Source organism: Centroberyx affinis, unplaced genomic scaffold (genome assembly GCF_046629955.1).
Source record: "Centroberyx affinis isolate AG114_WGS23_722 - 3 ecotype Tasmania unplaced genomic scaffold, CSIRO-AGI_Caff_v1 ptg000391l_1, whole genome shotgun sequence".
Lineage (NCBI taxonomy): Eukaryota > Metazoa > Chordata > Actinopteri > Beryciformes > Berycidae > Centroberyx > Centroberyx affinis.
Window position 1 is genome coordinate 213471 of NW_027279059.1, and position 24448 is coordinate 237918.

General features: G+C 42.4%; 2 protein-coding genes across 3 annotated transcripts in view; one reads left to right on the forward strand and one right to left on the reverse strand.

The window, feature by feature from the left end:
• The window catches only part of ugp2b (UDP-glucose pyrophosphorylase 2b), a 45088-nt gene extending 32383 nt beyond the window's left edge, over window positions 1-12705 (forward strand). For both annotated transcript variants that reach the window (XM_071516030.1, XM_071516029.1), the window contains exons 6-10: window positions 1542-1839; window positions 2791-2988; window positions 7390-7632; window positions 8677-8781; window positions 10007-12705. In XM_071516030.1, coding sequence (XP_071372131.1) covers window positions 1542-1839; window positions 2791-2988; window positions 7390-7632; window positions 8677-8781; window positions 10007-10114 — 952 coding nt within the window. In that variant the 3' untranslated portion in view covers window positions 10115-12705. The remainder of the gene's footprint in view (window positions 1-1541; window positions 1840-2790; window positions 2989-7389; window positions 7633-8676; window positions 8782-10006) is intronic.
• Window positions 12706-19417: 6712 nt separating this feature from the next.
• The window catches only part of peli1b (pellino E3 ubiquitin protein ligase 1b), a 51549-nt gene continuing 46518 nt past the window's right edge, over window positions 19418-24448 (reverse strand). The window contains 1 exon segment of the mRNA XM_071516034.1: window positions 19418-21492. Within this exon segment, the coding sequence (XP_071372135.1) occupies window positions 20914-21492 (579 nt within the window). The 3' untranslated portion in view covers window positions 19418-20913.

Genomic DNA, 24448 nt, shown 5'->3' on the forward strand with positions numbered 1-24448 from the left:
AGTGTTTTGAAAGGCGCTATATAAATAAAGTGTATTATTATTATTATTATTATTAGTGTTCCAAATTCCTACATTTATTCACTGCTTGACTGTGCAGTAGATCAACAGCCAGTGCTGTCCAGCCACATTTCCATGCTACATAATTGGAATAATAGACTTTTTCTATAAGCAGCAGGGTGGCCTAGTGAGTAAGTTTAGGTTCAAACCCCCATGTCAGAAAGCATCCACCCTGCTGAAGTGTCCTTGAGCAAGACACTGACTCCCTATGTAGCTGCTCCTGACCCTAAATCTCCCTAAACCTCTAAGGTACCAATGTATCTGAATAAGCGTAAAAAAAATCCAGTTTATCCTTTAATAAGACGTGTGTTCATTTACTCGTGGAAGAATATCTGTCCCCTCCATGGCAGCGGTCGTGGATGTGAGAGAAGAAGAAAAACTTGTTGTGGAAGTAAAGCGGTGTTCTCACTTGGGTCTGAGATGACGTAAAACCTGTGCAAACCTTTGAAGTCCATGAGCTCGCATCAAAACCACTCACCATCTGGAACATCTTCCTCAGAACCGTCGCTTGGAGTTAATCCTCCATTTAAAAAAGGCGTCTGCACCTCCTCTACACCTCCTCTGTGCCTCCTCTCACCTGACCCGGCTCATCTGTGCCGTGACTATCCTCCAACTGCCAAAACAAAGCCGACTCCCACTCAGTCCCGTTTCCCTAAAATGAGGTTTGTTAACTCGACCTGACGCGGATCCCTCTTAGAAACCCTTTGATCAGGTTAATGCACACAGTGACGTTGGCTTGGACTCTTTGGCTTGTTGCCTCGCCTGCCTTCATGGAAAAACTCAAAAAGTTTGCCATGGTATTTGGCATGGTGCTTTGTGGCAAAGTTTCCATGGTTTTACATAAGATGTGAAGCAAAAAGATTTCACACATTCTGTATTCTCTTTGTGCTGTTTATCTGTTTATATGTGCAATCCCAGATTCAAAGCTCTGCAGCGGGCTGAATGAGTTCATCTCTCCTTTTTTTGGTTGCAACTTTGTCCTTATCAGTTACTTATACTGACAGAAGCAGAGAAAATTCGTCACGGAGGCTCTACAAACAGAAAATTATACTTGCATTTCACACTTTGTCGCTGTCGGGTGGAAACCGTCTATCTCCAAAATGTCAACTTTTCTGGAACTAAGAAAAACAGCTTTGTTTTAGCTTGATCACAATGCATTTTTGACTTTATCCTGTAGATTTTCCTTTAGTTTCATAAGCCTAAGAGGTCAGGGAATTTCCCAACCCTCTTCAGTTTCAACTGAAGTGAAAACATGAAAATCACCAAAATTGGAGTTGCATGGTTTTCACAGAACAACAGCTACTTGCATGTGTGACACTTTGATGCAAGTGTGTGACTACCACAAAAATGCAGGGTCAGGGTCATGTTCTACTATTCTACAGATAATAGACCAAATAATTGTGATTGTTTTGTCAAAGGAAAGAAAAGCATTTGTAGTGGGTCGGCTTCATCTGGACTCCTCCTCCTCCTCCTCCCCCCTGCAGGTATCCTCGCGTCAACAAAGAGTCCCTCCTACCGGTGGCCACCAACATGGGCATGACCGGGCAGAACGCCGACGTCTGGTACCCGCCCGGGCACGGCGACATCTACGCCAGCTTCTACAACTCGGGCTTGCTGGACCAGCTGATAGCCCAGGGCAAGGAGTACATCTTCGTGTCCAACATCGACAACCTGGGGGCCACCGTGGATCTGCACATCTTGCACCACCTGGTCAGCCAGCCCAACGGCAAGCGCTGCGAGTTCATCATGGAGGTGACGGACAAGACGCGCGCCGACGTCAAGGTGTGTGGGGAGGAGGAAGACTGGGTTTTGATGTTGTTCCTTTACACCTGTGTGTGAAGGCCTGGCCTTGTACCATGTGTGTCAGTATTTAGTGTGTTACTATGCAAGTTGTCATAATGTCTCTGCTCTGATGCCACCGAAACAAATCCAGTTATATTCATCAAACCTAAATAAAGTGATTCTTATTTTAACTGAAGTAGTCCTAGTCTAGGGGAAAAGTAAGGATTCATTTCTCTTTGTTGCACTCTCTAGGTGAAAATGACAAATTGGTTTGATTTGGCTTGATTTGGCACTGGAAGGCAATATTGAGCTAGAATGGCAATATTACTCAATATATCAATCAATATACTGACCTAGCCTGTGAACCTTAGATTATGGATTGTGTGGTTTGCCTCTTGGCCAGTAGCACTCAAGGTGGGTGTAATGAGGTGAGACAGTGCTAAGTCAGGTGTTTTTTGGGGCTTTTATGGTTGTCAGACTTACAGCCTCGTTCTGCCTCTAGAATTTTTTTGACACATTTGGGTGTGTTTTAGGGGCTGGGTGGGATTTTAATAATGAGCACCTGTTTAGTTATGCATAAAAAATTCAGAACACTTGGTGCTTGCCCTGCCTTTCCCTTTGCTGTCGCCTGCACTTTTAGTGTAGGGATAATTAAACTCCTGGACTCACTATAGCTTTGCCATTGTCTTGTGGCTTATGAAAGCTTACTGGCATTTCGAGCAGGGTGGGAAATTAACACAAGCCACGCAAAGCTGAATGTTTGTTAGTTTTGGCTGTGCCTGGTAGCTTTTAACTTTGACAGGTAACCAGCCATCATCTGAAGATCCTCTCCCCTTCTAAAAATCATATTTGGGAAAATGTTGAGAACGGCTGGTGAATTTTGGACTCCATCAGCCACAGACTGACAGGATGACCGGGAAAATGATGACTCTGACTTGGTGCTTTTTCCAGGGTGGCACGCTGATCCAGTATGAAGGTAAACTGCGTCTGCTGGAGATCGCCCAGGTGCCCAAGGCCCACGTGGACGAATTCAAGTCGGTCACAAAGTTCAAGATCTTCAACACCAACAACCTGTGGATCTCTCTGGCTGCTATCAAGAGGCTGCAGGAGCAGAATGCCATGGACCTGGAGATTATAGTCAACCCCAAGGTGAGGGGACGCACATAGGGGAACTAACTCAAAACACACACACACACGCACATGCACTTACACACAGTACACACACACACATAAGGTAAGGGGGAGAAATCTCATGCATAAATACACTCTGTACTTCCCTCACACATCAATGGAGTTCATAAATCAGCCACCATGTGAGAGGAGGGGAACTCGCATATTCACTCGCTCGCTCTTTCTTACACACACACACACATACACACACACTCTCTCTCTCACACACACACACACACACACACACACATACACACACAGACACAGACATCAAAGGACTTTGTGGAAAATGCTTAAGGAACAAATTACAGGGTAGCTTCCAAACAGATGTGATTACCTTGTGACCTAATAACCTCACAGCTGTGTGTGTGTGTGTGTGTGTGTGTGTGTGTGTGTGTGTGTGTGTGTGCGTGTGTGTGTGTGTTTGCACGTGCATATGTTTTGACATGCCATACCCTTAGGTGATAATGGAAAGGTTGTGTCACTTCACACACTAACAGCAGGAGCATCTTGGCCACAACTCATCAATTGTGACCCCTGACCTCTAACCCTCATCTCCCATGTTACCCTCTTGGCCCGTTAGTTAAGCGATAAGAACACACACGCCAAAATCATCCATGTGTCCTTGGTAACATTTTAGCAAACACTATGTTGAGAGATAAAGGGCTTCCACACTTTTCCTTCATACCAAATTTTCATGACTATACTAATTATGTAATCATAATTAATTTGAAAATTGTTTAAATTTATGAATCTGTCTTTCCCAGCCAGTCCAAGATTCAAACCCACAACCTCCTGGTCCTTAATGTTCTTCTAATGTGACTTGAGAGTCCGGCATAGACATCAAGTGCTTAGGGGCATATAGGGGTGCCATCTGCAGTACAACTGAGCTTAGGTAAAGGTGAAAAGTATATACATATATATATACATACAGGGATCATACAAGGTCCTTAAAGTGCTTAAAGTCCTTGAATTTAACTTTTCAAACTGTAAGTACTGGAATACCTGGAAAATGAGCCTGAAACTGTAGTACTTAAAAAGAGCTTGAAATAAATAAATAAGCAAATAAATAAAATGTTTGCAGTGTTTGACAGAATGCAAGTCAAAACATAGAAAAGAAGACCAATGTATTCTGGGAAAGATGACTTAAAAGCATGTGAACATGTGAACCTGTAATATGAAATGCAGTAAGGTTTAGGGAAATGTCCTTATGAACAGAAAAATAGTGCTGGAAAAAGTCATTGAAAGTCCTTGAATTTGATTTAATATTGTCTGTATGAACCCTGTGTATATAGTACAAAATGCAGCAGCCAAGCTATTGACCAGAGCCAAAAAAGAGACCATATTACTCCAATTCTAGCTGCACTGGATCTCTGTCAGCTATAGAAGAGATTTTAAAATCCTGCTTTTTGTCTACTAAGCCATCCATGGTCTTGCCTCTTCTTATATTGCCGAGCTTCTGTGCCTCCACAACTCCACCAGGCCCCTTAGATCCTCAGAGCAGCAGCTCTGAGCCGGCTCTCCGTCCGAGTTTATACGAATACGAAACTCGGAACAAACCTCTCTTACGTATCAGATCAGCCAAATCTTATCAACACTTTTAAAACCCTGCTTAAAACCCACTTCTATTCCCAGGCCTTTAATAGTGCATGAAGTGAATACACATGCACATTACTCTTTACTCTCTACTCTCGCTTGCTTTCCTATTTCGGCATGATTGTCTTTGTATTGTTTTCTCATGTATCTGCACTATATGTATAAAACTAAAAACTAAAATATGGAACTGTGGTAAATTCCCAGCCACCCTCCTCCTCAACCCGCAAGCAAACAGACTCTTCTTCTCGTCTCTCTCCCTGAGCAATATCATCTGTCCTATTTTAGCAGGGCCATCGTGTCACATTAGAAGCAGTAGCCATGTATAGTAGAGCAGAGCAGAGAGATAGCTGCACCACTCTGCCTCTACAGAGAGCAACCCTCCTGAATAAATCATATCTCACTAAAAAAGAAAAAAAGGAAAAAAAAAAGCATCCAGGCTTCCTAAAGAAACCCACATGTTAAAGCCGCTTTCCTGTGTGTGTCGGCGCTATAAAGTCTCTCCCTGCCGCCCCAGCAAGCCTCCAGTTTCTGAGGCTTTTGTTTTTGATGTGTGGATTTGCATACAGAGGAGAGAAAAGGAGAACAGAGGTGTTTAAATCCAATCCAGTTTTCTGGTCACCTCTCTGGTGGCTCATCTGCCCCACTTGGACTCCTTTGCTAGCTTTTGTGTGTGCATGTGTGTGTGTTTTTGAGAGGAGTGTGTGTTTGTGTGTGTCTGTTTGGGAGGAGAAGAGAGAGTGTATGTGTGTCTGTGTGTGCGTGGGACGCCATAGGAGAGACAGAGCCGAAGATAAAAGTTTTATTTCCAAACATTTTCCTTCAAAGACACTTTAATCTCCCCCAAAGACCCCCACTGCAGCAGTTCTCTGAAATTTGCAGAAGAAAAGGCACATTAATTAGGTTTACTCTCAGCAAGAACACTCCCAAAGAAGATGTAAATTATTGGCCTTTATAAATTTCATATATTATCTTTTCTCCAACAGATCAACTGCTCTCTCACAAAATTTTCATGCAGTTTATTTTCATGTTGAGGCGATAAATAATTGATAAATGAAATGAAAATCACAGAAGTGAGCCAGCTTCAGTGACATTAACGTTAAGGAAAAGGTTTGAGTAAATGTTTAATCAACTGAATTTTACTGAAGTGTGATTTTTGTTTGATTTAGATTATCTCATTATGCATTTGAGCGTAATTTCAGGGTACACACACATATGCGAGTATGCGCACGCAAAGACAAACACCCACACACACACAATCTCTAACCTTGTATCTTAATATAACATTATGTGTTAATTCTCTCTGTCTTTATGTGTATTTCCATCATTTGTTTCTCTGCAAAGTGCTTTGTGACGAAGCTGCTCTGTTAAAAGCAGTGTAGCAAACACATCTGACTTGATTTGAGGTGACATTATTTGGGTTGCGCTCACTCCGCAGCGTCGTGCCTCAGCACCCCCAGCTGCGAAGCACCGCCTTAGGGTATGCAAATATGCAACCGGCGTAATATATTCACTGCCGAGCTTTGAAACCAAACTACAACCTCCTTCCTGATTATTGCCGGCTCAATCTATAGATGTAATTTTTCTGGCCCTTGGCTACAGAATCACATGCCGTGACATAGTGTTATGTAACTAGTGATAACTGTGTGAGGCTGTCTAGCTTCACATAAGTGTGTGTGTGGTCCTACACTGGCAGAGTGTGGCACTAACACTGCAGGGTAAGGGGAACCACACATGCTGAAACTGTACTGTACACTCATGGTACTGAAAGGCACTTTGGATAAAAGCGTCCACTGAATGGCAAATGTTATATAAGTTCACCTGATCCCTACCTGTGATATTTACTAAGCCTATGCCTGAGGCCCAGATCTAATCAATCTTTTATTAGATGTCATCATATGATATATGTTATTGAATTACTGTGCACTCCTGTTAGTGAGCTATTGCATAACGCAGTGATTCAATTTAGTTTCTGTAATGTAAAATTAATTAAATATTTAGCTTGGAGGTTGACCGAAAGTCCATTGGCTTTTCTTGGAATTGTTTTTTTTTTATTTATCAAGTAATTAGTAAGTGTGAGAGAGCTGGAGAGAGATGGAGAGAGAGAAAGGGACACTATGTATTAACTATGTCATGTAACTATGTATTAACTATCTATCCCTCTTCTTCTTTATGGCCACTGTGTGTCTCTCACTGTCCCTTTGCACTGTATATGATCTTTTCCCTGCACCATGTGAGTCAGCTTGCACTGTGAAACTCGTTAGGCCAGTGTCACCAAGACAAATTTATGATTCTGAAATCTGTGGGACGAATCACATAATTTTTTAAAAATCACAACTTTTGAAATTTTATGTAAGTGGCAGCTGTAGCATTTAGGTTAGAGAAGTGGGCTTATGATCGGGAGGTTGCCGGTTCACATCCCCAGATTGGCAAAATGCATAGCCTCTCAAACCAGACAAGACTGGCTTGTGAGGCTAGGGAAAATGTAGATGGGGAAAGTAAATGAGTAACGCTCTTCCCTTCCCTCAACAACTACTGACAGGTGCTTTTGAGCAAGGCTGTCAACCACCAGCTGCTCCAGTGGAGTTGCAGAAGAAGTAGAACTAAAAAGGTTGAGGTTGTACTGGGCTCCCTGGTGTGAAAGTGTGTTAATGTATGAATGTGAAGTAGGGCATCGGTGGAAAAGAGCAAGCATGCCTTCCCTGGAAAAAGGTTAAAAAAAAATCCAATAATTTTGGATTCTCTCTTTCTCTCTTCGTTCCTGATTGGCCGTCCTGTCGGGTCCAGACGCTGGACGGCGGGCAGAACGTCATCCAGCTGGAGACGGCGGTCGGCGCCGCCATCAAGTGCTTCGACAACGCCCTGGGCATCAACGTGCCCCGCAGCCGCTTCCTGCCCGTCAAGACCACCTCCGACCTGCTGCTGGTCATGTCCAACCTGTACAGCCTGGAGGCGGGCTCTCTCACCATGAGCCACAAGAGAGAGTTCCCCACCACGCCCCACGTCAAACTGGGCAGCTCCTTCACCAAGGTAGGGCTCGTCCTTCCAGTAGAAACCACTGTGATGATGTCAGGTCATACTTCAGTCCTAACAGGTGGGTGTTGACTCAGGATACCTTCCTCTTGGTACAGTGGACTACACACTGCACTTCTGCTCGCTCAAAACAGTCGACTTGTCGTTCATGAGGATGTGTGTCGACGTCTACTGGTTTTGTTTTGATTTTTAGGGAGGGGTTTGCTCTTTAATTTTTTGCACATTTGCGTTTCAGGCTTATTGTTTGTGCCCTTTCTTTCTTTTAGACGTATACGTGTTGAAAAATATTTTGGATAGTCTTGCACTTGGCCAAAAGTTACACAATGATTATCCGTTACTTAATTGTCACCTTCGGGTGTAGCACTAAAGTCACTACAACCTCTTCACAGGTTGCGTGATAATATTAACAGTTGTGTTGTTTCTGACATGTTATGTACAGTGATCTTGTAAATTGATATTGCCTATTCCTATGACAAAATACATTTTCATCAGTCAAAACCAAAATGCACAGTTCGTGTTCATTTTTATTTGTTAATGGTTATTTTTTTAAGTTATAGCCCAATCAGCTTATGTTGACTAGTCAACCGTGAAAAGATGATTAGTTCCCTTTATCTCACACCAAAATTTTGTTTCTCAAAATGAAGACCACATTCCCCATAAACCCTGTTACTCCCAGTTACAAAGAGGATGTTGCTGTTTGCCCTCCTTCTCCCTTCTTGGAGTAATTTGTTTTCTCTTTGTCTTAACTGAAGAGAACAGGTTGTAACTGATTTTTCCATCAGTCTTTCCCTCCTTCCACCATCTGCCGTTGCCAGAAACTCTGAAAACTTTAGCTCTGTTTGCTCTGGAAGAACAGCGCCGTCTTCCTGTATTGTGCCAGAAAAGCATTTCCCATTAAATTATACTTCTGTCGTGGTAATGATCTATTGATGTTAAAATGCTGCATCTAGCACCTTGTGATTCTGATCCTGACAACAAACCTACACCCACACACACAGTATCTTGTCTCATGTCTGTGTGTCTGTGTCTGTCTGTCTGTAGGTGCAGGAGTACGTGACTCGCTTCGAGAGCATCCCCGACATGCTGGAGCTGGACCACCTCACAGTGTCTGGAGACGTCACCTTTGGGAAACACGTTTCACTCAAGGTAAGTGTCACCAGTGTTGTAGAGGACACACTGTGCAAACGACAACTCACCCAGCTCAGGTGTGAGAGGGGAAAGTTATGTCACACACTGCCAGTGTCGAGGAAGGGATTTTTATACACTTGAATCAAACGCTAGATTAATTCTTTGGTTGAGCTTTCCAGTTTTCCAAGAGTGAAGAAATGAATCTGAAATGTATCTTCTCTTTCTCGCCAATGTATATTTGAAATGGTTTTAACCGTCAGTTGAAAACCACATAAACTTGCACATAAACTTTCAATTCAAGCAAAAAAGAAAAAAAAGAAATCACCTAAATTGTAGTTACGAGACTTTTCGGCATCAGCAGCAGTATGCTCCAAGTGTGCAGAAGTCCCATCTCTGAAGTTTTCTAACCTAGAAACATTGTATTACTTACTGAAGTGCCCATGCTGAAGTTAAAGTACAGGATGTAAGATTATACAGTATCATAGAAACTGAACTGACTGTAAACTGGAGGCTACTGAGACTTAATGACTAAGAAGATCTTGAGCCTGGAGGCTTGTGGCCTCTTTAATATCCATGTTCATTCATTTGGTGGAGAGGAAGTGCAGAGAAGGAAATCTTTTAATCTCTCTGTTACTGACCTGTCTTTGTAAGGGACGTCCCGGTATAATCCTCAGGGTTTATAATCAGATTGCCTAGTCTTTCACATTTACATGTTAGCAGGGACAAAGTTTGAGAACAGGCAAACTTACTGGCCATTGTGGCAGGTGACCGTTGTTGATTTATCACCAAACACAAACTGTACCAACATCTGGAGCTTGGCGGGGGTTAAAGACCCCATGAAACATCATCTTTACTTCCATTATCCTCTTGAAACAGGATGTTGGGGCGGGACATAATGCAATGAGGGATCATTCAAAAGTCTAAACCAATTGAATGTCAGTCAGGAAGAAAAAGGCAGTTTTATTTGATGGGAGGGGTGGAGAGGCGGGACTTTTTAAAAAACCTGCGATGGTTTTAGAATTTGTATTTACGGCTACTGGTGCAGCATGAGGTCACAATTAAAGATACACCGATATCCAGGAAGTAAAGGTAATGGGAGTTCATTTCGTGGGGATTAAAATTTCATACCCTGGTTATGGGATAGCATCTTAAAAAATGACATCACCCTGCCACCCATTCCCTCTCTTCCTGTATTTTGTGTGCTGATAATCAAAACTAACCCCGCACCTCTTCTGCCTTGCAGGGAACAGTAATCATCATCGCCAACCATGGAGATCGGATCGACATTCCCGCTGGCTCCATGCTGGAAAATAAAATTGTATCTGGCAACCTCCGCATCCTGGACCACTGAGGCCTTTTCACCCACGTGCATCCTCATCATGTGACCTAGATGGCTTTATCCCAGTCATGTGACCTAGTAGACTTCAAATCATATGAGCTGTACGTCATGTTTACCCGACACCAACAGATAGATAGTTAGAGGTGCAGCTGTCCCTGAAGGCTGTGATTGCATGTGCAGTGCTGCGCTGCCGTCCCATTGAGAACAGTCAGGTGTGTGTGTGTGTGCGTGCGTGCGTGCGTGCGTGCGTGTGTGTGTGTGTGTGTGTGTGCGCGCGCCTTCAGGCTGGATGGCAGCAGTTGGGCCTGATCATGCTTTGGGATACGCTGCCCTCTACAGGCCAATTTATTATAAATGCTTAAAGAGATGCTACTATCTGGCTGACCTGTAGAGCTAGAACTAATTGTTTAGTAATGCTAATTATATTCATAATTTTCACTTAAAAAGCTGAGTATGAATTTAAGCCTAACTTTAACCTATAAAGAACCTATACCCAACTTAAGACTTAAATAGAGACAAAGCAACAAATCTGTAATTTTTTATATTTTTTATTCAGAGAGTAACTAAACCCCGAAACCCAAATCTGTGTAAAGCCTGCATGTTTTTACCATCAGATGTCAGGCTTTACACAGATTTGGGTTTAGTGTTAAGTTGCTCTTTAAGATTTACTGTAGTGATTTTTGACTTTGTGTCTTGGTCAGAAAATGGAAACCTGCTCAGATGGAGTGCAGCAGTGCTGCTGTAGAGTTAGCACTGTCTGTACATCCAAGGACAGATGTGGTGATTCCTTCTCCGTCATCTTTGCCCTCATGGGGAACTTCCAGCACTGCTAATGCAATCACATAGAGTAATGATATAGAGTGGTAAAGTCAGTTATGGAAGAATTTTTAGTATTCATCTGTACATCACTGTAGGATTCAACATGGTTCCACAATTCAGTCCAATTCAGCAAGTCCCAAGCGATACAAATGCTGAAAAGGCATTCAGTTACATTTCCATAATCAAGAAAAATGCAAGAAAACTTTCTATGGTATCTGAATGGGATTAGATGCCACTTCTTCATTTGTTTTGTTTGGTAATTGCTTGAACTAAAAGATTTTTCTTCAGATAAGATGTTTTATTAAGCCACTTGGCCTTTTTTTTATCTCACTTGAACAAATTAGAAAGTGTCTTATTGCGTTTTTACCATCGTATTTTATCACTGTGTTTTTTTTTTAAACACTTTGCCTCTATGTTTTATTACCGTGTAAATAAACTAAACTAATGTGAAGAGCCCATGTAGCTCAGTGGGTAGAGCATGGCACTAACACTGCCGAGGTGAGGCGTTTGAGTCCCACTGGAGCCACACATTAAAAAATGTATGCATTTGTGATGCTGCAAAGCTCTCTGAATGGAAGCATCCACCAAATAACATATCGTTACTGTCTGGGGAAAATCTCCAAAACCTCCAAAATGTCGATTTTACAGAAAACTAAGAAAAACCATGCTTGTTAGAGTTCATCCCATGGGGTTTTGAACAGATTTAGAGTTATATAATTTACTCAACCAGGAGCATGTAATCCTTCAGTTAATATTAAAACATGGACATCACCAAAATTGGAGATTTTACGAGGTTTTCACAGGACAACGGCGACATTTTATGAATTTGTGGAACCATGTAGAATCGAGGCCATGCTGAAGTTCATGCTACAAATGAATGGCTGAAAATGTTTCAGAGCAATGGAAACTATGTGACCTCCTATACATTTGAGAGCATAGAACATACTTCCACTGGATATATATATACAGTATATACACATCTATGTACATATCCAGGCTAACATAGTCTAGACTGAAAAGCTCCCAAGAGATTGTGCCATATAGGGGAAACTAACATGATGCCTGAACAGCTGTTGTCTTCTCACCTGTTTGGTGCTCTTGAGCTTTCTCAAATGAAAACTGTAATCCACATCCAGGCAAAATCACTGAATCACACACACACACAATGCCATGAAATGATATCTTTTAAAAGTGAAAGCCTTTTATTTTTTTGTACAGTCCCAGTATGATGTTGAAATGGTCCGAAGCTGCATATGATGTTGAAAGAATATCACAATGTCGTGCGTTATGTTTTTTTTTTGTTTTTTTTTTGTTTTTAATCTAGTTTTTGAAGCACGTTCTGCTGACATTTTTACCGTCACGTCGTATGAAACCTCTTGCCTCCACCAGAACCTTACTGTGTCCGCCGACCCCTCTCTCTCCGTTCATCTGCCAATCCCTCCATTCAACACTAGCTCCTCTCAGAAAGCAGGACAGAAGCTGCAGTATTTTCTCCAGTGTTGGTTTTACACACACACAAACACAAACACACACACACACACACACACAGACATTCAGATCCAGACCTCTTCGGAGAGAGAGAGAGAGTAGACGTTTTTAAAAAGATGTGTGGAAAGTTTGCGGTGTGGGAATCCTTGAGTTGGGTTCGATGTGTGTGGACCAGGAGCCTGAAAGCAATAAGTGTTGATCTGTGACAGTGAAGCGGTCTCAGCCTGGCCCGGTCCGGCCTGGCCCGGCCTGGCCCGGCTCTACCCGCCCAGAGCTGAATAAAGTGCAATATGAAATCCTAACCCGTGTGTCTGCTCTGTTGTGTCTTCACACTCACAGTCATGTAAGAACCACCACACATGTACAGGAATTCATCTTGGAGCAATGGGTTCACACACTTAACGACTTGAACTGACTCACTTAGTACAGGGACAAACGACCCTCACATACAGTGTCTATGCAGGGGCGGATCTAGAGAAATATTCATGGGGTGGCAAGAGGGTGGCATGGAGATTTTAAAGGGTGGCAAAAATATAGACTATATATGCTGATTTCATCGTAAACAATCACATATATCAATATTTGCTTGGAAAAGCCCCCAAAATGAAGATATTTTAACTCAAAAACATTACATTATTGTGGCACATGAGTAAAGCATTGAATAGAAATATCTAAAGGTGGCATTAGAAATAAATAAATTGTTTTATTTCCAAATCTTCAGACATTTTTCCAAATACATGTCTTTTTTCGTTGAATATAAGCCTATCACTTAGCCTAAAATGTGGCCAGAACAGTTTTTTTTAAATAATTTAACATAGGCCTATCACTTAGCCTAAAATGTGGCCATAACAGATCATTAAATCATATGCGTTAATTTACGTTTTTTAACGGTTATTTTTAAAAGTAATCTAAATTAATGCGTTAAATTTGACAGCCCTAGACAGTCTATGGCAAACTACATATCTCAATATATAGCTCCCGAATTTTCCCTAGGGGATCAATAAAGTGCATCTTTGTCTTTTTTATATTTCCCCGAGTGGCAGAAGTTATGAAAGAGGATTCAAGTTATTGGATTCAAACCCAGTGTCGATGGAGTCTGAACAGGTCAAAAGTAGATTTGTTACTGAAGGAGAATACGCTGAACAAAAATATAAACGTGACAAGCAACAATTTTACTTTGTTACAGTTCATAAGAAAATTTTTTTTGGCCGAAGGAGAAATGTTCACTAACAGGGATGAAGATTTGAGAGAAATAAGATTTTTTGGGGGAAAAATTACGGGATATTTTATTTTAGCTCATGGAACATGGGACCAAAACTTTACATGTTGTATTTATGTTTTTGTTCAGTATATATCTTGTTTTTTTATTTATATGTATATGTTATTTCAACTGTATGACTACAGGCCACTTTCAATAAGGTGTAAAAAAAAAAATCTCTTTACTTTTTTAAATACCATTTATGCCTTTATTTGACAGTTGAAAGTAGAGAGAGAGAGACAGGAGAGATTGGTCCCAAACCAGATTCAAACCCATCATCAACATCACATCACAGTTAAATGTGCAAATTGAAAATGTCTTTACTTTTAATTGACGCTACATTAGCAGTGTTAGCAGATAATTCATTCATGTAGGTGAGGCTTTTCACCTCACCTTTCTCTGATTTTGATTAGGAAACTTGGTTTAGCTTTTTTCTAAGATTATTTGTGTATTTCCTTCATCAGTTCAGCAGGAGGCAGTGCAGCCATCGACTTGTGAGTCTGACCAACATCCACTAATTCAGAGGTTTGAGGTTTGAATGACAGAAAAGCATCATGGTACTTTTGTGTCTACATTAATGGAAATATAAGGTTGTGTACCGCTGTATCGCCGGGCTGCGCTGCACCGTCTGCTCCCAGGCGCTGTCCCACTACCGGACGGTACGGGGGCTTTGACCTGCTCCGTCTCCGACCTGGGCCGGTTCCCCCCTCCTTAGCCGACCTGCTGGTCCCGGGCTCCCCCAGGAGCACCATGTCGATACCGAGCCGAGTGCGGACACCCGGTCAACACAGTCCGGCGCAGCGCAGAGCTCCCGGCTCACTCGAACCGCCAACCTCAGCCTCCCGGGGACTTGGATTACAGGCGCGCGCCACCGCGCCCGGCGGGAGGCTCACCTGCAGGTCTGGGTGATGAAGAGGAAGGGAATGACAGGGATTTGGCTGCTTGAAGACAGAAGTGCCTGAATTGAGATGGATGGGGTAAAACTACATTTACGGTTTAAATCTGATGGAGAGTGACATCAGCAAGCGAGCTGTAAGCATATAGATGTGTGTCAAGATGCACAGAAACCACTGTAGGACTCTTGATATTAAACGATTAATTGGGATGTAGTTTTTTAAAGGCAGATTTTTGCCTTCAGGAAAAACAGGGGGAGTGAGGAGAGGACAACAGACAAGGTCCCGGGCCAGATTTGAACCCAGAACATCAGCTACATGGTGAACACCTCAGCTAACCAGGCCACCAAGACATTTGATTTTTTTTTTTTTTTTTTCTCTCACAATTTTAAATTTTTTTAAGCTCTGTACAGTTGCCAATTTCCCTTAAATTGAGGGCATTCCCAACTCTAGCTGTAATCTAATTCTTTGTAACGTATTGTGATCACAGAATAACATCAGATTCCTCTTCATCACCCAGACCTGCAGGTCAGCCTCCCGCCGGGCGCGGTGGCGCGCGCCTGTAATCCAAGTCCCCGGGAGGCTGAGGTTGGCGGTTCGAGTGAGCCGGGAGCTCTGCGCTGCGCCGGACTGTGTTGACCGGGTGTCCGCACTCGGCTCGGTATCGACATGGTGCTCCTGGGGGAGCCCGGGACCAGCAGGTCGGCTAAGGAGGGGGGAACCGGCCCAGGTCGGAGACGGAGCAGGTCAAAACCCCCGTGCCGTCCGGTAGTGGGACAGCGCCTGGGAGCAGACGGTGCAGCGCAGCCCGGCGATACAGCGGTACGCAACCTTATATTTCCTCTAAAAAATCTAATTCAGCTTCACTTCTTTCTCAATGATTTTAGTCTCATTGCGGCAGCCTCTCTTTTATTTAAACTACAGCAATTATAGTTTTTAGTCAGATAAATTGATCTTGGTCAGTGGTTTGAATTGAGAATAAAGTCTGTGTCTATATTAACTCAATGGACTCATGTCTCTTACTGCAGGAACTAAGAAAACAGACAGTCCCAAATCATGGTTCCCCTAAAGGTTATTGGCTTTGACCCCAAACGGGAATTTAAGCTTGATATATGGATTCTATTTCATTGAATAAAAATATTATTTTTTTTTACTCCTGACAGTGATTTGGCTGCTGGAGGTCTGGACAGAAGCGCCAGTGAATTGAGGTAAAAACATCCGGGTTGGTAGAGCTCAGTGAGGCTGGATGATACTCTGCTGATGTCAGCATAAAACTGCAAGTTCAAACCCGGAGGAAACCACAGCTGCTGTCAGTCTGATGGAGAGTCAGACCAAAGGAGTTTTTCAAATAGCAGGTTAGATAGATGCTGTCAAGATGCCACAGAGAACAAGGGACATTAAACATTAAAATCGTTAATAATTGGGATGTTGTTTTTCATAAGATTATTTTGGGGTATTTTTGACTTCATTAGATAGTCAACAGATTGGGAGAGAGAGGATGAAGTGAGGAAAATGTCCCAGGCCGGATCTGAGCCCAGAATGTCGGGGTTAAATTTCTATAGTTTTGCTAAATCTTTGGACCTTTTAGTTCAGATTTTTCAACATCCAGTTTGTCTTCACCGCCACAGCAGAAGGAAGTTGTTGTTGTTGTTGTTGTTGTTACCACATGCTGCCACACTGTGAAGCAGCATTTTATTAGATTATATTAGATTAGATTCAACTTTATTGTCATTGCACAGAGTACAAGTACTAAGACAACGAAATGCAGTTTAGCATCTAACCAGAAGTGCAAAAGAAGCAGTAAAAGTGCAGTGCAATGTAATGTACATGTATAATATATAATATATAAATAGAATAAGCTGTAAGGGTAGTATGAATGTGCTAAGATATATACAGTATGAACAGTATCCACAGTATGAACAGTGGACATGAGTATGCAAGATATATGAATATGCAAGATGTATATAATAATATATAATATTATTATATATAATAATATATAGTATATGCAGTATGGTGTATATACAGTATAGTATAGTAGTATAGTATATATAGTAGTATAGTATATATAGAAGTATAGTATATACAGTATATCTTATGAGATGGTTGTTGCCTTTACTTATGAAACTCAAATTTGACACATATTCTGCTGCCATTCATTTGAGAAGTGGAAATAATTTGCCATAAAAAGCTTCTGACGTCCAATCTGCACAGATGATATTGAGAACGAAGCCTGAAGTTGCAACTGATTTCTAGTCTTTCAAAGCTTTGAAACCACTTTGACAAGTCAAAATTTAGATAAGTACCTGATGATTTTTATTTGCCTCAGCACCTCAACACTCAAATGGCAGCATTGACCCATTAAAATTTTTTATTTCTTTTAAATTATTTAACTCATTTTACACTTATATCTGATGCTGCATTATATGGTGTGAACTTTATCAGGACTTTATCTTTAAATGTGGGTGTCAGCTGAGTTTTGATGACAACAAAGCACTGAAACTGAAGCTGTATTAAGTTTTAGTTTAGTTTTAATAGGCGATTCCACTTTTCCCATGTGATATACTTGTGTTGAAAGTTGACATAACTGTTTCTCTGTCAATCAAAACAAACAAACTAAAAAATGAGGACATTCAAGTTTTTCTAATCTAATCCCATCTATTCATTTATTGTCTGTGCAAAAGAAACCCGGCACACTGGGAAATGTGTCACTTTTAAACTTTATTGTTTAAAGTTGGTACAAAAACTGTTTGAAACATTCTACGCTTTTGCCTTTTAAAAAGCACGAGGAGACTCCAGAGAGGAGCGGAGCGGTGGAGGGAGGGGGGGGGGGGGAGGGGGGTGAGGGGGAGGGAGGAGGGGGAGGGCGGCCATGTCTGGGTGTAAAAACAGGGATAACAGACAGAACAGTATACAGACAGAGTGAAGCCCTTAACTCACACACTTTATCCACAGAAAAGAGACAGACACGGTGCCTTAAAACAACCTGGGGCCGGGTCAGGGAAAGGCAAGACACGAAACTTAAATAAAGACTTTTTTTTTACTGATGAGGTATCCTCAGAAGACCTTAGCAGAGTGTGTGTGTGTGTGTGTGTGTGTGTGTTTGTGTGTGTGTGTAGATGAGACACAGGTCATTGTTTTTTTTCTCCCTGAGGTGAGTTAGTGTGTTGCAGTCCGAGCATCGGGGGGGAAGATTGATCAGAATTGAACTACTGTGTGGAAAGGTGAAACACACACACACACACAAGTGGAATACTGTATACATACAAATACATACAGTACTCATTAACATAAATTACAATCTCTCACTCTCTCTCTCACACACACACACACACACACACAAGCCGATACCTGCAAGCTGTGACTTAGCTTCAGATCTTAAATGCATAGCTGATGCTCAATCTGCATTTAAGAACGGGACAGTTTGAGAGCGACTTGTAAAATCGGTAAAGCCGCTTTACTGTTGGAATATTTCTGCAGCGTGTGTGTGTGTGTGTGTTTGTGTGTGTTTGTGTGTGTGTGTCTCATCCTGCTGCCTAGTTGCATGAGTATTAGAAAGTCGGCATGCAGATTATGTTGTGTGTACGGCACTGAGACTCTTGAGCTTTCACACTGTCCAAAATATCAGGACCGCCTTTTGCACGATCAATATTTTTTTACCTTATCTGCTCTCCTGTGTCTACATCCCACCCTCTCTGCTTTCAAGAGGTGACAATCGATAATAAGGGATCAATAGCTTTCAGTCTATTTAACAGAAAGAGCAGGCAGTCCTGATATTCTGAACGCACAGTGTAAAACTAATCAGCCACAGGAAATTCCATGGAGATAAATTCATTACACAGCAAGGAAAGCACTAAATTCAGTATGAAGCCCTGATGAGTTCAGACATTCAACAGAGAGAATATTAACTGGAGTTTGGACTGAAGAAATTAACCCATGCAGGAGTGTGTGTGTGTGTGTGCGTGTGTGTGTGTGTGTGTGTGTGTGTGTGTGTGTGTGTGTGTGTGTGTGTGAAGCCCGGGTCAAACGGCTGCAAATCAGTTTTTGGTTAAGTCTCGGATGGGCGGGGCTTACCACACCGGGACACTTCATTCAGTTCAGTTTCATGTAAGCTGTCAATCGCAGAGAAGTAGTGCTGAAACAATTATTGACTGACAGAAGATTAATCGATTATAAGTTATATTATATTATTTTTAAAATGTATAATTTTGTTTCAGTCACTTTATCAAGTAAAAACACAAGAGATTTGCTGCTTTTCTCTGTTTCATATCATAAAACTAACACTTTGGGGGATTTTTTGGCAGCTGATCAGACTAAGTAAGACATTTTAAGAGTCACTTTGGGCTCTGGTAACTTTATGGGCATTTGTCATTATTTTTGACATTTTATAGACTAAATGATTAATCAAGCCCTATGGAGAAGCAAATAAACTGATTTCAAAATACTTCCCCTCGACTGTCTAAAGCAGTGGTTCTCAACGCGGGGTCCGGGGACCACCAGGGGTCCTTGAGGAGGTTCCAGGGGGTCCCCCAGCAAATTGATGAATTGTTAAACGTCGCCATTATTTAATTTACAAGAAGTTAACATGATTAGAAAATGTAGAAGAATGACTGTTTTGATCATAGTTTCACTGTTATCTCTCTACCTGCAATACAGATAGTCATGGGATTCTGGACAAAATGGGGGTCTGTGGCTCTAATGTGGACTAAATTAGGGATCCTTGATATGAAAAAGGTTAAGAATCACTGTTCTGAAGCACTCTTTCTGTTCTATGTTGCAAGTTTCACACATATGGCATGTAATCAGGCCTAAACAAATCATGAAAAGTATTTTCAAATCCTGTTGGAAATGGTGTATACAATTATCAGCATCTGATTGGGCTGCACAATCAATCATCTATAGTCAATAAAGAAACTACCTTAGTATTGGCAAGACTGAAACATTTCATTTCATTTCATTTCAAATGTCCATGGTAGTTGAAAACAGTCAATATGCTGGATTAAGATACCCAAAGTGGAGTATAAATAATTTTGTTTCTCAAATCGAGTCTGATAAGATTAAGCATTATGATCACAGTATCTGTCAAAATAAGAAAGATGATAGTTTTCTTCATAACTGCGTCAGCCCCAAACAACATACATGCAGCACAGCAGTCGAGCAAAACAAACCGCACACTGTCAACACTGCTTGTTTACTGCAGCACTTTTTGTTAATAACCTACAGCTTGTATTACATTTTTCCATTTTTTGCATCATGAGCCTCAGTGTGGACAGCGTGCAAGTTCCTTTCCTCTTCTACTATAATAAATAGTATTTGACCCAGGTCTGGTTAGTGTGTGTGTGTGTGTGTGTATGAGTGTGTGTGTGTGTGACATTAGCTACATAGCTACAGTATCCTGGCTAACCTAAAGATATGCTCACAGTGCGCTCACACACAGAAAACTTGTACTTGGCCTTTTAGGTTTTCCACCTGGACTTAAAGGGAGGGAGCAGCCGGCTCAGGCTGCTTGACCGGTTACATAGACGCCATCCATAGAGGACTCCATTTCCCATAATGCTTTAGGGGAAGTCTCCATTCCAACTCTATTGCTTTGAACGTGAAAGGCTGTGGCGATGCCTTATGAGAAAGAAGTAGAACCGAACAGTTGACACACGTTACACAAAGTGGGAGCACACCAGAAAACGGGGAACGTGGGTGTATAAATACGACGAGACGCTGCAGTCAGATACTCAAACTGATCTGAGAGCTGGACATGAGGGAACAGACACAGAACAAAACCCTCAGAACACACCTAGAACTTTATATCTGATTAACATTATTATACTGTGTTTTCAAATAAAAATGCTAAAGAGTATTGAAGTTAGGCATATTTGACAGAGATAAAGGATGAAGCGATGGTTCCTGTGGGCCATAAATAAATGTCTTTGTTTAAGTTAGCTCTAATAGACGTACACAGATGTATATTGCAACAATAAACATGAATAAAACCGTATGTTTGCCCTACGGTGTGTTAGTAGTATAGATAAATACTGTTGTTAAAAGTTCTTTGCCAAAAAACAACACAAAATTTCACCCAGCAGTGTTCTTTGTATGCTTGTTTTTTTTTTGTGTCTCTGGTTTCACATGAAAATATAGAAATCTTTGTTGTCATTCATGAAAAAGCAATATAAAGGTCACTTAAAAATGAGAAAGAGAGCGAGAGAAAAGTCCAGAAAAAAGCTTATAAAAGAACGGCAGAGGAAAGAACAAAACAAAACTGGGTTTCTGGGGAGCTGCGGGCGTCGTTCCTATGCATGGTTTAGGTGTCCAAACAGGAAACCCCGCCCCCCTCGCTCCAAACGGACGCCGGGAAGCTAGTCGAGGGGTCCCTGGAAGATGAGTCTGACGTAGCCCTGCTCTCCAGCCAGCTGCTGGGCGCAGAAGGGGCAGGCGGCGTGGAAGGTGTGCGTGCCGTGCGGCAGCGGGATCTGACTCCAGAAGGCCGCCGTCTTCTCCGAGCAAACGTGGCCGCAGGGGCTGAAGGCGTGCGTGGGCGGGGCGGCGTCCAGGTAGAAGCCCGCCTCGCAGCCCAGCCACAGCGGCACGTAGGGCCCCTTGGCTCGGCACATGGGACACTCCCTGTGCCGGCCCTCGCGGCCCTCCCGCTCCTCGCGGTGGTTGCCCCAGTTGTGGTAGCCGTGCACGTGGCCGCAGTGCAGGTAGACCCAGGGCTGCTTCTCGTCCGGCGTGTCCTTGCGGCGCATGGAGGGGAAGGCGAGCGTGTTGAAGCCCACGGGACACTGCGGGCGGGCCGCGTTGATCTCCTGCCGCAGCGCCTCCAGGTGTTTGACGGTGGGCGTGCGCGACAGGCCCTCGGCCGTGCGCCACAGCAGGGTGGCGCCGCAAAGGTCGATGAGCGAGCCGTCGACCAGCTCCTGACTCTCAGTGTCCACCTAGAAGAGAGAGAGGGAGGGAGAGAGAGGGAGAGAGAGAGAGAGAGATTGAGTCACCTTCTAGTCCCACAAAACTATCATTTTCTCAGCTAGGGACTTAAGTTACCGACTATCTTTTAAAAAAGTAGAGAGAGAGGGGAAGGGTTAGAGAGAAGAACCACTACAGACATAAACCTAAGGCTGGGTATTGGTAAGGACCTCACGATACGATACGTATCACGATAAATTACGACACGATACATATTGCGATACATTGCAATACTCTACATAATTTACTGAAAATTTAAAAATAGAGCTGAAAATACAACTTGCTGTGTACCACCTGGGTAGTCTAATATGTACATCACATTATATTGATAACTCAGCGGACAAATTGAGTCAAAACTATTTCATTCAAAGGGATTTGAGGGAAATTTAAGGACATTTTAAATCTGTTTAAAACATGAATAATTTCTTTTATGTATCGATACGAGGGGCTGGAAAATCAATACAGTATCATGGAAAAAAATATTGCAATACTCAGCTATATCTATTTTTTTGCACAGCCCTACATAAACCAGACCAAAAATTACAGCAGGTCATTCCCAGAAATCCCCAAATCTCAGAACCAAATTACCATAATGTATCTGCAGGGGGGTTGATAGCGTAGTTGATCAATACCAATCACTCAACGATTACTTCTCTGTTCTGGAGCAAAAACTGTCCACTGGAATTTCAAGAGACTTACATAAAGAGAAACTGAACACCTGATCTTTGGTGTCACCGCTGTCAGGCTTTACACAGATCTGGGTTTGGTGTTGAGTTACTCTTTAATTTCAAGAGACTTGCATAAGAGGAGAAACGTTAAACCGACCGATGTTGTTGTAATTCCTAGTGGTTGCCAGCAGAGGTCGATAGAGATCACAGATTACTTAATGCACCTTTAAGACCTCCGAAGCCACACACACCCCTTTAGGTGTGGGATCAAATCCAACCAGAGTGTCTTCTCCTGTGTCTACTCCACTCTGTCTCCATTTCAGCCTTTCTAAAGAAAAACTACAAACAGGCGTGGACTCACTTGTTAAAAAGAATAACACAAAAGCAGACAAGGCAAGATCACACTATGAAATCACTTAAACGTATGAAAACTGAGTACTAATTTCAATTTGTACTCATATAACTCACATTAAACTACATAATCCAGGCAGAGGACTTCTGAATGTTAAGGTACTCAAGACAACCTGCGATGTGATCTTTCTGGATTTCAGGTTTCCGGAGATTTTCCCACATTTTTCTTCACTTTAGTTGTGCTGATTGCAGCCTGATAGAAAGGTGAAGCGCTGAGATTTGTAGTGCTCAATGCAGCCCAGCAGGTGGCAGTCACACCCAGCCTTTTTCCACATCTCCCTAGCTAAAGGTGGGTGTATCAGGGAGGAGGCTGGGGACGGACAGCTGGAGGCAAGATGACACGGGGAGAGGGGGGGGATGAAATACCCGGGGAGGGCAGTACAGAAAGCCGATGGGGAAACAACGCTGAGCTTGCTAGCCTCGTCAGACACACTGGGAAATTCCACTTTTAGATAACAAGGAGATGGAGGGAGGGAGGAAAAACAAGAAGACGGAGGGAGCGGTGATTGTAATCAAGCGAGAGAGAAAAGGAGGGGGGGGAAGAAAGGAGAGATCTAAAATATATAGGGGAGGGAGGGTGAACTAACAGCAGGCTGGATCCCGAGGCCTTTAAGTGAGAGATTACTCATGGTCACGCCGGTGCTGAGGTCACTGCTTGTAAGGGCAAACACATTTCCAACAGGCTGACACACACACACACACACACACACACACACACACACACACACACACATCTGTGGCAACTGTGCTACACTGCCATGGGGTGAGGCTTTTAATTTGTTTCTCCTGGTGAAGGGTTTTAATTTTAAAAAACGACCGATTTTAATTTATCCACGGGAAGGTTTGCTGAGCACACACGCTCTTTTCAGTAACGTTCTGTTCTTGATCTTTATTCTCTTTATTTATTCTCTCTTCTTATACACTTCATTATCTTGTTTTTTAATCTTATCCAGTATTTCTTATCTAATGTCTTGTTTATCTTGTGTAAAGGACTTTGAATTGCCTTTGTGTACGAAATGTGCAATAAAAATAATCTTAGCCTTGCCTAATGCCCTCTTCAAATTGATGCGGTGACACACATTCACACTGGGAGCTGCCCAGTATGACCAGTCCTCTACTGTTGGTTACCGAGCAGCTCGACTGGAGCAGTTCAGGGTGTAGTGCCTTGCTCGGGGGCGTCTCACTGCTAGTTGTTGATGTTACTCGTTCACTTCCCCTGCCCAGATTTTCCCAGACTGTTGGTGGATTTGAACCAGCAACCTTCCAGCCACAAGTCTGCTCCTTTTAAAGTGATGTCGAACTTTGGTAGTTCCTTGGGTTGTGTAGATTCTTGGCCATGATAAAACCCCAAAATCAACGATTCTTATTTATCTGTTGTTCCGACAGAGGAGACTGGAGAATTGTGTGTTTTTTCTCTCTCTCCATTCACTCTGATTATATGGCAAAACAGGTCTGCATATCACAATTCTACCATATAAACAAACACGAACAAAGCAGATTCTGACAATACATAAAAACACTAGTCCTGTGTCTAAATTGTGGTTAAGTGAATCGCTTTCTTTATGTTTATAACCTTGCAGTTTGAACAAGTGTAACACTGAAATCCGGTCGGAGGAAACCAATGGCATGAAGAAAATAGTACGTTCACCAATAATTGTAAATAGGCGAAAAAAAGTGTGAGACAGGACTTTGACAAAGCAGATTCTGCCAATATATAAAAAACGTGTCCCTCACTTTTTTCCGGGTTATATCATGGCCAGGAAGCTACACAACCCAAGGTACTGCCAAAGTTCAACTTCACTTTAAGCTGCCGCCACAACGATATGAAAAACTGTTGGCCTGATGAATA